The sequence below is a fragment of the Ahaetulla prasina genome, chromosome 4 (assembly GCF_028640845.1).
Source record: "Ahaetulla prasina isolate Xishuangbanna chromosome 4, ASM2864084v1, whole genome shotgun sequence".
Lineage (NCBI taxonomy): Eukaryota > Metazoa > Chordata > Lepidosauria > Squamata > Colubridae > Ahaetulla > Ahaetulla prasina.
Window position 1 is genome coordinate 74,110,722 of NC_080542.1, and position 15,139 is coordinate 74,125,860.

The 15,139-nt window shown below is 37.7% G+C and overlaps 1 protein-coding gene across 10 annotated transcripts in view; it reads left to right on the plus strand.

The window, feature by feature from the left end:
- Positions 1–15,139, plus strand: part of NT5C3A (5'-nucleotidase, cytosolic IIIA) — an 81,276-nt gene that overhangs the window by 53,566 nt on the left and 12,571 nt on the right. For all 10 annotated transcript variants that reach the window (XM_058183889.1, XM_058183886.1, XM_058183890.1 and 7 more), the window contains 2 exons: positions 7,033–7,131; positions 15,041–15,110. In XM_058183889.1, coding sequence (XP_058039872.1) covers positions 7,033–7,131; positions 15,041–15,110 — 169 coding nt within the window. The remainder of the gene's footprint in view (positions 1–7,032; positions 7,132–15,040; positions 15,111–15,139) is intronic.

Sequence of the window (15,139 nt, forward strand, 5' to 3'; positions counted from 1 at the left end):
TAAAATATAACTTGTCTTTCATTGACTTTTAAAGCAATTCTTCATTTAAATAAGCATTAATAAACAGATTGCAGATTTGACAAGCCTAGTCTGAATTTTTTTGTCAGTAGTATTGGCTTGCATAAAGATAGGTATTGTATAAAGATAGTTAATAAATATTCTACTATGTTTATCCTTCCCTGGCAGTCATATTCAGAGTATCTCCAAAACAACATCTTGAAGAGCTGAAATTCTGTCAAATTTTTATTGTGAGATCATACTTAATTGTATACTTGCAGCTAAAATCCATCAGAGAATATTATAGATGTACAATTTTGAGATTCCTTCTAATTAGACTCTGCATTTGGCACTTTTTGATTGCTATTTTTATGTATAAATGTTTACTCAAATACTCTAGATTTTTCAGAGTACATTTAAACCAATATTGATTTCAGTTTCCTTATAAAATGGTCAAGACCATTTTTCAGCTTTAAATTACTCTTTTTATATGTTCAAATAGTTTGTAATTGCTCGATTGCCGTAGGGTGATTTCTTGATCTTTTATTAAATACATTACTGAATATTTTAATTTTAATTAATCAAGCAATTAAGTAATTCAGAAAGTTGTAATAATAGAATAAGTTCTTTCTGTTTTCGTTAGCAAACTCTAGGAATTAAGACTCTAGGAATTTTGGGATGATAAAGTAAAACCTTGTCCCTTCAACAAAAGATTCTCTGCTCTATTTTAGTGTTTGACAATTAAGGGAACTCATTATTGCTACATTAACAATTAGATTATATATGAGCTAGTGATGCTAAGATCACACACCTGTTTCAAACTTACATTTCCTATGTACTTTCCTATCAATTTGGATTATTGATAGAAAAATGGGACAAAATTAAAGTTATGCAGTGATTTAATGGGCAATGCATGGATTACATCTCCAAATCCAATAGAAGTATTATTGACCATTGAAGTCAATGGTTCAGTAAGCAGAAAAGTAGGAAAAGCAGCATCCCGAAGCTTCTAGAAGTTGTTAACAAGCAAATAAAGAGGAGATTAATAACAGTGCCTAAATCTTACCCAGAGCTAGAATCTTGCAAAAGTCCTGGAAAATTGGGGAAGAGAGAGGGGGAGAAGTTAGCACCTGTATTTCCACTCTAATTATACAGGCGGATGTTGAGCAAAATATTTGACAGCATTTGCAATTTAAGTACATTTCAGACTGGGATCCTTGATTTATACTACTAAATCCTGCTGTATTATACCTGAGATAATCCCTGAAGTGGGAAACCAAGAAAAAGATAGCATAATTTTGATTTAAAGGATGCGTATTAATTCTCTTCCTTTATGTAAACTCAGACAATAAGAAATCTAAACCTGAAAACAAGATTTTGGTACAGTTTCAGCTTAGTGTGCTTTCCTCCAAGGTATATTTTATGAAAAAGTTATTACTGATAAAATTGTAAATCTATTAAACCAATAGATAAAGTTTTATAGATTACCGTATATACTCGAGTATAAGCCGAGTTTTTCAGCACGTTTTTTGTGCTGAAAAACGTCCCCTCGGCTTATACTCGAGTCTACGTCTTCGGGAACCCCGCACAGGAGGGGGTACCGAACGGACTCCCATGGGAGGGACGGGGAGCGGGCCCGCCGAGGTCTCGCGGGATTTGTCGCCCCCAGGCCGGCCCCCATTCCCGTGTCTGGTGGGCGGACGGCGCAAACTTGGCGGACTGTGCATTGGCGCGGGGAAGCCCTGGTGGTGCAGTGAGAGGGCTGGGCAGGGGAGCCGCCAGCCTTCTCGGCTGAGGAGGAGGGTTTCCCGACGCGCGAGCTTCGCCGCCGCGAGCCACCCCAAAGGCCAGAAGAAAAGGTCATTCCATCGGAGTAATGGGCGAAGGCTCCTTCCTCTCCGCCTTACCCATGCTGTGCGAGCCCGGCTGGGCTGCAACCCCGCCGCCGCTCCTTCCTCAGCCTCCGGGCTCGCGCTCTAGCAGCCGCCAAGCTCAGGCCGGACTCAGCAGCTCCCCATCAGCACTCGCACGCGCGATTCGGGCAGGAGGAGTCGGGCTCGCTCTGTGGCGGTGGCGGAAGCCTGGCGGTGCAGTCCTTCTCGGCTGAGGAGGAGGTTTCCCCTCTTCTCTCTCCCGTTGCACCTGAACATCTGCCTAGCAACAATGACGACAGGAGAACCTTTTTCTACTGGTTGAGCTTGGCCGGCTTGCTCTGAGTTGCTGCATTGTTTGTTCACCGGGCGTCTCAATTTACCAAGCGGGCAGCGAGTTTGAGGTCGCAGGCGGGATGGCGCTGCGCTCTGCGCCGCGCGAGCCACCCCAAAGGCCAGAAGAAAAGGTCATTCCATCGGAGTAATGGTGCGAAGGCTCCCTCCTCTCCCGCCCTACCCTTGCTGTGCGAGCCCGGCTGGGCTGCATCCCCGCCGCCGCCGCTCCTTCCTCAGCCTCCGGGCTCGCGCTCTAGCAGCCGCCAAGCTCAGGCCGGACTCAGCAGCTCCCCATCAGCACTCGCACGGCGCGATTCGGGCAGGAGGAGTCGGGCTCGCTCTGTGGCGGTGGCGGGGAAGCCTGGCGGTGCAGTCCTTCTCGGCTGAGGAGGAGGTTTCCCCTCTTCTCTCCCGTTGCACCTGAACATCTGCCTAGCAACAATGACGACAGGAGAACCTTTTTCTACTGGTTGAGCTTGGCCGGCTTGCTCTGAGTTGCTGCATTGTTTGTTCACCGGGCGTCTCAATTTACCAAGCGGAGCGAGTTTGAGGTCGCAGGCGGGATGGCGCTGCGCTCTGCGCGCGCGAGCCACCCAAGGCCAGAAGAAAAGGTCATTCCATCGAGTAATGGGCGAAGGCTCCTTCCGGAGAGGAAGGGCCGCCCATTACTCGATGGAATGACCTTTCTTCTGGCCTTTGGGTGGCTCGCGGCGGCGCAGAGCGAGCGCCATCCCGCCATGACTCAAACTCGCCCGCTTTCTGGTAAATTGAGACGCCCGGTGAACAAACAATGCAGCAACTCAGAGCAAGCCGGCGATTGGCCAAGCTCAACCAGTAGAAAAAGGTTCTCCCGTGTCGTCATTGTTGCTAGGCAGATGTTCAGGCGCAACGGGAGAGAGAAGAGGGGAAACCTCCTCCTCAGCCGAGAAGGACTGCACCGCCAGGGCTTCCCGCCAATGCATAGCCTGGCGGAGTTACTGCAGCTCACCCGGCTCCGCCCCAACTGGTGGTGTTGGGGCAGCAGCTGCCGCTTAGCAAAAAGGTCGCCGCCCAAAACTCCTCGCCTTCTCCTGGGAAGGGCTGGATGGCTAGCCGGAAGGGTTGAATAAGCAAGCCAACCTCCTCCCTCCTCCCTCCTCTCCCCGCAAGCGAAAGAGCGTTTTCCGTTGGAAGAGAGAGAGAGAGAAAGGAGGGCCGTTCCTCCTTCTTTCATTCTTTCTTCTCCTCCGTGCTTCAGAAGCTGGGCGTGTGTGCGCCTAGTCCCCTTCTGTTCCGTGGCGCTGGAAGAGAGAGAGAGAGAAAGGAGGGCCGTTCCTCCTTCTTTCATTCTTTCTTCTCCTCCGTGCTTCACCGTGCTGGGCGACCTGGAGCAGCTGCTCTTCAGCCAGATGCTCGGTGAGTCAGCCGTCCCTTCCTTCCGTGGGGTCTGCCTTGCTGGTGAAGGTTATTGGGGCTTTTGAGCAAGGGAGGAGGAACGCGAGCACCGCCTTCGCGCTGGCATTCCGGGATTTCCTTTGTTTAGAGCTGGGAATCCTCCTTCCCCTTTGCACTCCCTCCTCCTCCCTCCTCTCCCCATAGCGAAAGAGCGTTTTCCGTTGGAAGAGAGAGAGAGAGAAAGGAGGGCCGTTCCTCCTTCTTTCATTCTTTCTTCTCCTCCGTGCTTCAGAAGCTGGGCGTGTGTGTGCGCCTAGTCCCCTTCTGTTCCGTGGCGCTGGAAGAGAGAGAGAGAGAAAGGAGGGCCGTTCCTCCTTCTTTCATTCTTTCTTCTCCTCCGTGCTTCACCGTGCTGGGCGACCTGGAGCAGCTGCTCTTCAGCCAGATGCTCGGTGAGTCAGCCGTCCCTTCCTTCCGTGGGGTCTGCCTTGCTGGTGAAGGTTATTGGGGCTTTTGAGCAAGGGAGGAGGAGCGAGCACCGCCTTCGCGCTGGCATTCCGGGATTTCCCTTTGTTTAGAGCTGGGAATCCTCCTTCCCCTTTGCACTCCTCCTCCTCCCTCCCTCTCTCTCTCTCTCTCTCACACACACACACACACACACAGACTTCTAAAGTCGATTGGCACAATGCTAAGCAAACACAGCAGTGGGTCAAGGGTGAAGGCTAGGAACCTGGCAGGTGAAAGGTTGAGCGACATGAAAGGCAAAGACCACAATTGTTTTAAGAAAGAAGCTTTAGCAGGAGGGGGATGGGAGGGTGTTTTAAGTTTTGGCAAACAGCCAGGCCAACTGTATTGGAGAAGGTCACACAACTGGCCTTAACATTTTAGCTGCTGTCTTTTCCTCACACTTGGGTTTAATGATATTAGAGATCCTTATTGCCCTGCCAAAAAAAAAAAAAGAGCCACCCCAACGTCTATGAAAATTAACCTTCTCTGCCAAGAGACACTGTGCAGGGTATTTTCACTATTGGTGTGCATACAGGCTTAGATTTGTGCTGGGTTCTTAGTGCTTAGAGCACTGACCTTCAGAGGCACCCTGGTCCCTTGGAAGCTAAAGGAGGACTCATTTTCATGCTTGCAGTTGTATTGTCAATTTCTGTGAGACAATGTTGTTGAAGTAACTCACTCACTCATTCATTCATTCATTCATTCATTCCTTGTGTGTCCAATCACACTTAGCCAATAAAAATTCTATTCTATTCTATTCTATTCATTCATTCATTCATTTTATTTTGTCAAATACATATTAAATAATTATATAAATATAAGCATGAATTGAATACATAAAAGGAATACAACTAAAGGGAACATTAGGACAGGGACGGTAGGCACGCTGGTGCTCTTATGCACGCCTTACAGACCTCTTAGGAATGGGGTGAGGTCAATACTAGATAGTCTTTGGTTAAGGCTTTGGGGATTTTGGGAAGAGACCAGAGTCAGGTAGCACATTCCAGGCATTAACAACTCTGTTACTGAAGTCACATTTTCTGCAATCTAGATTGAGAGGTTCACTTTAAGTTTGAATCTATTGTGTTCTCGTATTGTTGTGGTTGAAGCTGAAGTAGTCATTGATAGGAAGTACATTGTAGCAGATAATTTTATGAGCTATGCTCAGGTCATACCAAAGGTATGAGTTCTAAATTTTCTAAAGCTGGGAATCCTCCTTCCCCCTTTTGCACTTTTATTGTTTTTCGTTCAAATAAATATTCATGTTATTTTACTTGGCTCTATCTTTATTTTTTACATTGACCAGTAGCTGCCTCATTTCCCACCCTCGGCTTATACTCGAGTCAATAGTTTTTCCCAGTTTTTGTGGTAAAATTAGGTGCCTCGGCTTATATTCGGATCGGCTTATACTCGAGTATATACGGTACTTATATGAGTATAAGTTAAAATAAGTTATTTTCCCTGAATTTATGCCAGGGGGAAAATATTTAAGGACAGATAATTTTGAAAATAGTTAAGCATTTGGCTCTCTTATGAGAATTAAAAGAATTAGTATCATAAGCCTTGTTTATCTTTCTTAAAACTATATGCTATGTTATTTTTAGATAAATACCACTGAAAGGTTATGCATTTTCTGTGCTAAAGCTTTCATTGAGTTCTGCCAATGCTCATTTCTCCCATCTCCAAAATTGGTTTTTAACTGTACTGTTTTTCATAAATGCTACTTAGATTATTCCATAATTGTGGCCCTAGACAACAAATGTGTTCTTTCTTATCCATTATTTTTGAGAAACAGTAATAAAAAGAAAATGCCAGAATATCCTGCATGAATATTCAGGAACAACATTAATATTGTATTTTTGTGAATATTTTTATAAGATGTTAAATCAAAACAGATGCAAATATAAACCATCATATAAATTTCATATAGACTTTTAAATAAATTTATAAATTTATATGACTTTTACATAATTTTGGTAAAGTTCTTAAGTCTTCTAAAGAGATTTTTCAAGCAAACAGAGCTATGGAGCTACATACCTATTTTTCCTACATGCAGCAAAGCAGGAATGACTACAGCCAGCTAGCTACCTATGTCAACAAACATTTCTAAACTTACAGTCATAGCTATGCACATGTCTAGGATTACAATTTTAATAAGCCAATTAATTAATTGTTGGATAAGCAAGAAGCGTGTCATCCTTCCTCAAAGGATATTCCTATCATGACATTATAGCATTATGTATGTTCTTATAGCAATAATATGACAGCTGATGATCTAATTGTTTGTCACTCCTGTTTGAAGTAAATAATAGAGATGTGCACTGGAAAAGACTTTTCTTGGAATACATGCTTGAATCATAGAGTTTTGAATTCTTTTTGACTTCCTGATTTTCTCTCATATTATTTGTTGGAAATATAACATACCGGTAGTATTTATTGTGTATGTTATAAATACATGGTATATTTATAGTATATAGAAAATTATGAATGAAATCCAGGGAGATGTAAATATTCAGACGTACTCATATTCATAATAACTCAAAGTTGAATCAAATATCAATAGTAACTTCTGTAAATATTTTTTTATATTTAAATTTTTAATGTGAAATTATACTATTAATTTATCCATATCCACCATTGTGTATCAGCAGTACTATTAAGTTTGTTGTCTTCAGAAATTGTAATATATTTAAAACTATCCCATCTGTTCTGTAAAAGATAGGCTGCTTGTATAGTTTATGCTGGTGTTGAATTAATATGTCCTCTACTTTTCCCATTTGAAAGTATATTCTTACATTTGTTTTTGTTTTGTTTTGTTTTGTTTTTTGCATTTTTTGCATTTTTTGCATTCTTTACTATGATAGCATTTTTCTATTTTAGAGTCACTTACTTATCTTGATAAATATTTATGTGTAAAAGTTAATATCCAGTTTTTTACTTTTTTCAGATGCCAGAATTTCAGAAGAAAACTGTCCATATCAAAGACCCAGAAAGGGTAGAAGAAATTATCTGTGGTCTCATCAAAGGAGGAGCTGCCAAACTTCAAGTAAAGAGCAAACATTGTTATAAAAATTAAGAATATGAAATGCTTATTGGTCTCATCTTAGACCAAATCAGCTGCTTCCTGTTTTACTTTGGAACCTAGTATGAAGCAGGATTATATTTACTAAGTGAACTATCATGCATGAAACAAAAGCATCAGTGAGTGCATTTTATCTAATGACAGCCCTCTATTTCCATCGTTCATGCTGTGCTTAATCTTGTGCATATGTGTGTGTATACACACATACATAAATGTGTGTGTGTGTGTGTGTGTGTGTGTGTGTGTGTGTGTGTGTGCAGAGAGAGAGAGAAAATAAAATTGATGTACTGTAATTAACTTTTCAGAGATGGTTCCATTTTTATTTGAACTTACATCACTTGAATCAGTTTATGTCTTTGGTATAATTATAAAATTGCAGTAAAGAACACATTTTTAGTAGCTTAATAAATCCCCAAATGAACAAGTAGGTCATTAATTGTGAATGAAACTGAAATGAAAAATGTAGGCTGCATCTAGAGTTCTTTTAAGTTAAAAAGTTGGATACTAACAAATACATACTTCCATAAATTAAATTAAATATTTACATTTTTATCTTTTAATTATATTTTGAAAAGACTTCTTTGGTTTATTTATAAGCATCATTGTTATACAGGACACTGTGCTTAGAAATTTCTTTACTTCAATAATCCATAGAGATTACTTCTGTATGTCTCTACGAGACTTTCTGTCTAATTTACACTATTTTTAAAATTAATTTGGAAAGCAAAAACATCACTCCTTATCTCTGTTTCCAAGGATGCCTCTGGGATCCGCATAAGGTGAAAAGGCATTTTTGGAAAATAAAATAGTAAGTGGCTAGAGTCAAATACTTAAGTGGAAAGTGTGCCTACCATACTTCCAAGAAATAAGATAAAGTGGGAAACTAATAGGGATTATAGGTAGCAACTTCATAAACTTGTCTTCTGGAAAATGGTTCTTTTTTACTTGCCATGCCTTCCAGGTAAAAAAGATCAAGAATTTCTAAGTTCAGCTTTACACCAAGATTTATATACCATATTGATAGCGGCTGGTTCACATGCACGCTAAATCCAGTCAAATGTTGTATGGCTTAATATAACGCTTCTGCTTTTTAAAATAACTCTTAAAGAACTAACATACTCAAAGACCTTCCTAGTTCAGCTGAGATGGTGAGTGTATAATAAGCACATATATTTTAGTAGTCTGTATGTTGTTCAGAGAGCCAAGCTAATGGTTAAGGCACCATTCTAGAAACTAAAAGACTACATTCTAATCCCACCTTGGCATAAAGCCAACTGAGTGACCTTGTGCCAGTCATTCCCTCTCAAGATTTTGATTGTGGATTGGACTTTGATTTTAAACTGAATAATTAAAAGGCAATTTTGAATTTTAAAGTCGAATCATTTGGATTACAAATTGGGTGGTTTGAAGAACAAAATGAAGAAAACAACACAACAGCAGCCAGCTCCACGAGACAAAAAACAGGTGAAACTATAACACAACAAGAGAAAGCCAATACAGAATTAAAAAATATGCTACAAGCCATATATGAAGACCTCAAGGAAAGAATAAACAAAGTAGATGAGAAAATTGAAAAAAAGGATGGAGAATTGAAGGAAGTTAAAGAGATGATAGGGGAAAATTAACTATAACTGAAGATAGTGGAAGAAAAAGCAGAAGCAACAGAGAAAGAATGGAGAAAATGGATTATAGATTTGCAACGACTGATAAAAATCAGGAAAGGATAGTTATAACTCTCGAAGTGGATAAAGCTGACTATTATCTAAGATTTCAAAATATCGAAGAAAAAGGAGAGAACCTAGCAGAAAAAATTGCAGAAATATTAGCGGAGGCAATGGAAGAGGACAAAGAAAACATTAAGCAGGATTGATGAGATATATAGAGTGCATATAAAATAGGCAATGAGAAATAATTTATCAAGAGAAATTCATGTCAGATTTACCAAAAAAACATTGAGAGCAGATATACTGCAATTGATGAGAAATGCGACAATAAAGCACAAAGGTAGAGAGATAGAAGCATTGAAACAAACTCCAAGAAGAGTTAGAGACTTAGAAAAGAATATCAATTTCTTACAAATGTCTGATTAAAAGAGGAGTGGTTTTCAGATGGTTGCTGCCAGAAGGAATCTTGGTGAACTGGCAGGAACGAAGACACAGATTAGATACAATAGAAAAAGCAGAAACATTCTATGAACAATACATAGGATTCCAAGAGGAAGGAAGATCGAGTGAAGAAAGAGGGGTTGGACAACAGGAAGAAAAAAAGAAACAATTAAAAGAGACAACTAAAGAACAGGAAGAAAGAGCAGTAGGAGAAGGAGCAAGAGTGAAAGAAATTAAAGACCGAAGGGGGATAAGAGTGACTAGATCTACAAAACAAATAAGTAAGAAATGGAAGAAGAAATTAAAATAATATCAATGAATATGAACGGATTAAATTCATTGATAAAAAAAATATTTAATAAATTAGAGAAACTAAAATTAAAAGTTGTATGTTTGCAAGAAGTCCACATTAGAAAACAACACAAAAAACTTTTGGAACGGGGACTTCCGGTGTGACGTCATGGTATTGCAATCTAAGAAACGGAGCTCGGTCTTCTTGGATTGATTTTCCACACTTGGAAGCCGGTAACGGCGGGAGCTGACCCTGGAGAGGTCGAATCTGTAGAGGGGAAATTCTCAGGGTAACCGGGAGGTGCGCAATCCCCCCTTACAAAAAGAAGAACCCCTTGGATTTCAGCATGGAAGAGACCGGCTGTAATAATCAGATCCAGAGGCATGGCGGCCCATTTGTAAAGAAGGAAGCAAGAAGTGGAGAAACAGCCAAAACATCAGTATCAGAGACGGGACAGAGTACTCCTATTTCCCCCATTTGGTGGAATTTAAAAGGTGTGAAAAGGGAGTCTCTAAAAGGAGGAAAAGTGGCGCACTGGGCAGTGGAATGGAACAGTGTGAAAGAAGCTGAAGAGAGAAAAGAGGCAACTGGAGAAGTTGAAAGGAAGAGAAAAGAAGGAATTTGAAATTTGGTAAAGATTGGGACTAATTGGATTGAGATTTGAAAGTGAAAAAAAGTGAAGTGTGGATAAACAACTTAAATGAAGAGGCTTGAAGTATGAATTAGAGTGACAGTAACAGTGTCACAGGAAGAAAGACTATTAATGGTAGAAATAGTAATGAACTATAAAAATATTGCTAGTGGGGTTATATACTCCAAATGAAAAGAAGAATTTTATGCAAAATTACACAGGAAAATATTAGAATATGAAGATGAAGATGTATACATAATAGGAGACTTTAGTGCGATTGATAATGAGTTAGACTATAAATCTACAAAAGTGAATAAAAAATTAAGAGAGACTTTACTTAGAGCATTTTATACAATGACAGATGAGTTAAGCTTGCAAGATGCATGGAGAAAAAGAAATGTGAAAGAAAAGCCGAATGCATTCTACTCAAACAGACACGTCATGGTCAAGAATAGATATGATGTGGATGTCAACAGAATTCATTTCTAAGATATATAAGATTAAAATAGAAGCAAGTTTATGGGCAGACCACAATCCAATAACAATGATATGGAAGGGGAAGAGAAAAAGAATGAGATGGACATTAAACCAAAACTTACTAAATGAAAAGGACTTTCTACAATATATGGGAAAAAAATTGACTTTCTTCTTTAAAGAAAATAGAAAAGAGGATACATCACTGCAAAATGTATGGGATACTAGTAGGCATATATTAGAGGATTAACAATGACATATTTAGGAAAACTGAATAAACAGAACAGACAAAAACAAAAAAAGTTGGAAAAGGAATATAAGACTATAGAGAAAGAATGACAGAAGCAGCCACAGAATAAAAAAATTAAAAATTTGATGGATTTGCAAAAACATAAATGGAAAATGAAGAATTGGCAAATAAAATAAAATCAACAAAGCAGGGGTTTTTTGAAAATATGAACAAGCCAGGATGATGGTTTGCATATAAGACGAAAAAGGAAAAAAATGATAAATGATAAAAAAGGGGAAAAAGGGGAAAAAGGATAAATTAGATCAAAATGGAAGGATATGCTTTCAAAATGAGGAAAAGAAAAAAATAATTGAGAAATATTATAAAAGTTTATACCAGCAAGAGATGGTGGCAGAAGGAAAGATAGAATCAGACTTAGAAAAAGCTAAAATATCTAAAATTCCAGAAGAATTTAAAAAGTTGTTGGAAGAAAGAATATTGATGAAGTAAAGTAAAAGAGACAATGATAGCATGGGCAAAAAACTTTGGTTATACGATAGAACTAGAGAGATGGCAACAACGAAAGGAATTATAAATTAACAGTGGCAACTGCATATAAGGAAATTTTATATAAAATGTTTTATAGATGGTATATGTCACTAGAAAGATTAGCAAAAATGTTTAAGGATAAATCAGCTAAATGTTGGAAATGTTTTCAATTGCCGGGATCATATGTGGTGGACATGTTCGGAAGCAAAAAATTATTGGATTAGAATACAAGCATGGGTAGAGAAAATAAATGTTGCATCGACATATAGAGTTAAAACCAGAGGCATTTTTATTGGGTATATTACCTGAGAAATATAGCAAAGAAGATACATATTTGATTATTCGTATAATAACAGTGGCAAGAATTGTATTTGCACAAAAGAGGTAATAAAGAAGATTTTAGAATGTGCAGAAATGAATAGGTTAGCATTGAGAATAAAAGATAAAGAGTAATCAGTGTATTTCAAGGCATGGGGATGATTTTATGTATGGTTAGAAAAGAAATATGAATAAAAGATTATAGAGAAATAAATTAGAAAGATATAAATAAATGAGAGAGATGACAAAAAAGAAATAGAAACCCAGAAGACACCTGTGTAAATGGAAAAGGGGAAAAGTGGGAGAGAAAGAAATGTTACTAGATAAATGTACATTTATGATGATATGCGTGAATTTAGTAAAATGAAAAAGTAATTGAAAAGAAAGTAAAATTGGGATTGCTCGAATACCACTTTGGAAAATACTAAATTGAAAATGAATACAACAATTGAGAGAGAATGGAGAGGGATAAAGGAAAGAAGAGAGGAAGGAGAGAGAAGGAAAAAAGAAAGGGAAAAGGAGAAGAAAGAGAGGGGAATCGAGTAGGAGAGAAGAAAAGAAAGGAGATGTGGAGGAAAGGAAGGGAAGTAGAGAAGAAGAGGAGGAAAGAAGGAAGGGAAAGGAGAGAGAGGAGAGGAAGAAGAAGGATTGTTGTAAAATAAGGGAGATGAAATGGTAGAAGAACAACCTCGAATATACTTAAATTGTTTAGGATGAAGATTGTATAGTATGAAAGTTAAAAGAAAATAGATATGTTAGATAAGAAACTGTACATTTAAGATGCATTTATGGAAAAAAAACTTTTTCCAAAAAATAAACAATTTAGGAGACTAAAATGATAACATCCCCCAATCACTGAAGTCATCCTTAATAACTTTATGACTAACTGACAGAGTTGGGTCCTCTCTAGAAACAGGAATACTATAATATTAAAAATAACTTTAAAGGTGTTATCCTTACCGACCTTTCAGTTTTGGAATTAAAAGTGCTAACATAGGATGTTGATCAAAGACTGGCAGAATCATCTACAGCTAGCCATGATGATTCCAAAATAATATAAATTGTGCTATGATCTAATAGTACACTCTTTCAAACATGCATTGCAAAGTTTCATGCCAATGTTAAGTATAATTTCCATTGTGACATTTTAAGAGTCATTTGTTTTCCCTTGACCTCAGCACTGGGTGCTCTTCTAGAGTTGTCATTGCTTTGTATTTTATCACACTATCTTTGAAAGTAACGAAGATACAGGTATTGTTAAAAGTCAGGTTTTTAAGGGAATATATTTTTAAAATAGTTTCTAGAATGGTGCCTTAACCACTAACTTGGCTCTTGAAATAACATATAGACTACTAAATATATAAAGTATGCTTATAAAATATGATTTATTTCAAATTCTCTTACAACTTAATTTACCTACTAAATTCATCTCAAATTTTTTGAGAGAAACAAAAGAATTCTATATTTTTCTCTTTTTCTTTATTGAAAATGTTTATTTTTTTAAAAAAATTGGCAATGTTCCAAATATAAGGATAAGGCCATACTTATTGGTAAAATAATTATTAGATTTAAACACTGGTTTATTAATCTAAGTGTGATTAGACCATATTCTTTTTTTTTTTTTTAAAAACCATTTACAGATCTTTATATAGTGGAAGGAAAAGTTGGATAGGCACTTTTAGAGTTTTAGAAAAGCGTAATTGATGCCCAAATAGTCACTCACTCACCTCAAGAATTGCTAAAAAACAATATTCCCAAATATAAACAAACAAGACTATTAAACATTTCCATATAGTATTGCTTTCCATTAAAGAAGAGGGAGTCAAACTATTCTGCAAAGCACCTGAAGGTAGAACAAGAAGCAATGGGTGGAAACTAATAAAGGAAAAAAACAACTTAGAACTAAGGAGATTTCCTGACAGTTAGAACAATCAATAAGTGGAACAACTTGCCTGCAGAAATTGTGAATGCTCCAACATAAACTGTTTCAACTCCTACCCTCAAAACGACGCTATAGAGCACTGCACACCAGAACAACTAGACACAAGAACAGTTTTTTCCCGAAGGCCATCACTCTGCTAAACAAATAATTCCCTCAACACTGTCAAACTATTTACTAAATCTGCACTACTATTAATCTTCTCATCGTTCCCATCACCAATTTCTTTCCACTTATGACTGTATGACTGTAACTTTGTTGCTGGCAATCCTTATGATTTATGTTGATATATTGACCATCATTTGTGTTGTAAATGTTGTACCTTGATGAAGGTATCTTTTCTTTTATGTACACTGAGAGCATATGCACCAAGACAAATTCCTTGTGTGTCCAATCACACTTGGCCAATAAAAAAATATATTCTATTCTGTTCTGTTCACTGGAAATTTTTAAGAAAATGTTGGATAGCCATTTGTCTGAAATGGTGTAAGGTTTCCTGCCTCGGCAGGGGGTTGGACTAGAAGACCTCCAAGGTCCCTTCCAACTCTGTTATTATGTTATGTTAAATAAATCCTCCAAAACAAATAATAAGAAAACAGCTTCATACCAAGCAGTGAATCAGACTGGACAGTCTTCAGGTCATACAAGATCATATCAAAGGATTCCCAAAGTTCTTCCTTGGATATTTTGGGCAGATTTGCTAAAATCTATTCTAATATCTATTATAATATTTGCTAAAATTTACTATAATACATAATCACTAAATGTCTATGGAGATTCTCAGTCATCCAGGTCATGATTGTCCCAAAGGTGCTTTTTCAAGAGGCAACTGGACTTTCTTGCTTTGCTTTAAAGATGTTTCACTTCTCATCCAAGAGGCTTCTTTAGGGCTGAAGAAGCTGAAGAAGCTTCTTGGATTTTTCAGAGCTGAAAAATAAAAACCAGAAAGTCCAGTTGCCTCTTGAAAAAGCATTGTCGGGTATAATACATAAGGCAACTTTTTTTCAACTAACCATAGCCCAGCATTAAGTCTAAATTCTAAACTATTAACCTTAATTAAGATTTTCTGAAACACCAACTTCCTTAAAAAATTTGCTATTTTAGGAAACTATAGTTAATGCTGATCCCAGTTCATCATGGCTCAAATACGACTCCCAATGTGACAAGTTAAAAACTGAAACAAAAGCTTCAATGCACTTAAAATTAAATGCCTTCAATGCACCTTAAATTAAAGCCTATTAGTATCTAGAACACTGATTTTTCTTTTTAATTTTACATTTGAAATATTTAGTTTTATTTTACATTCATGATACATTTCTTTATATATTCTTTACAGATAATTACAGACTTTGATATGACGTTAAGTAGGTTTACCCATAATGGCAAAAGATGCCCAACATGTCATAGTGAGTATTATAGATTGCTTGTAAAAAAT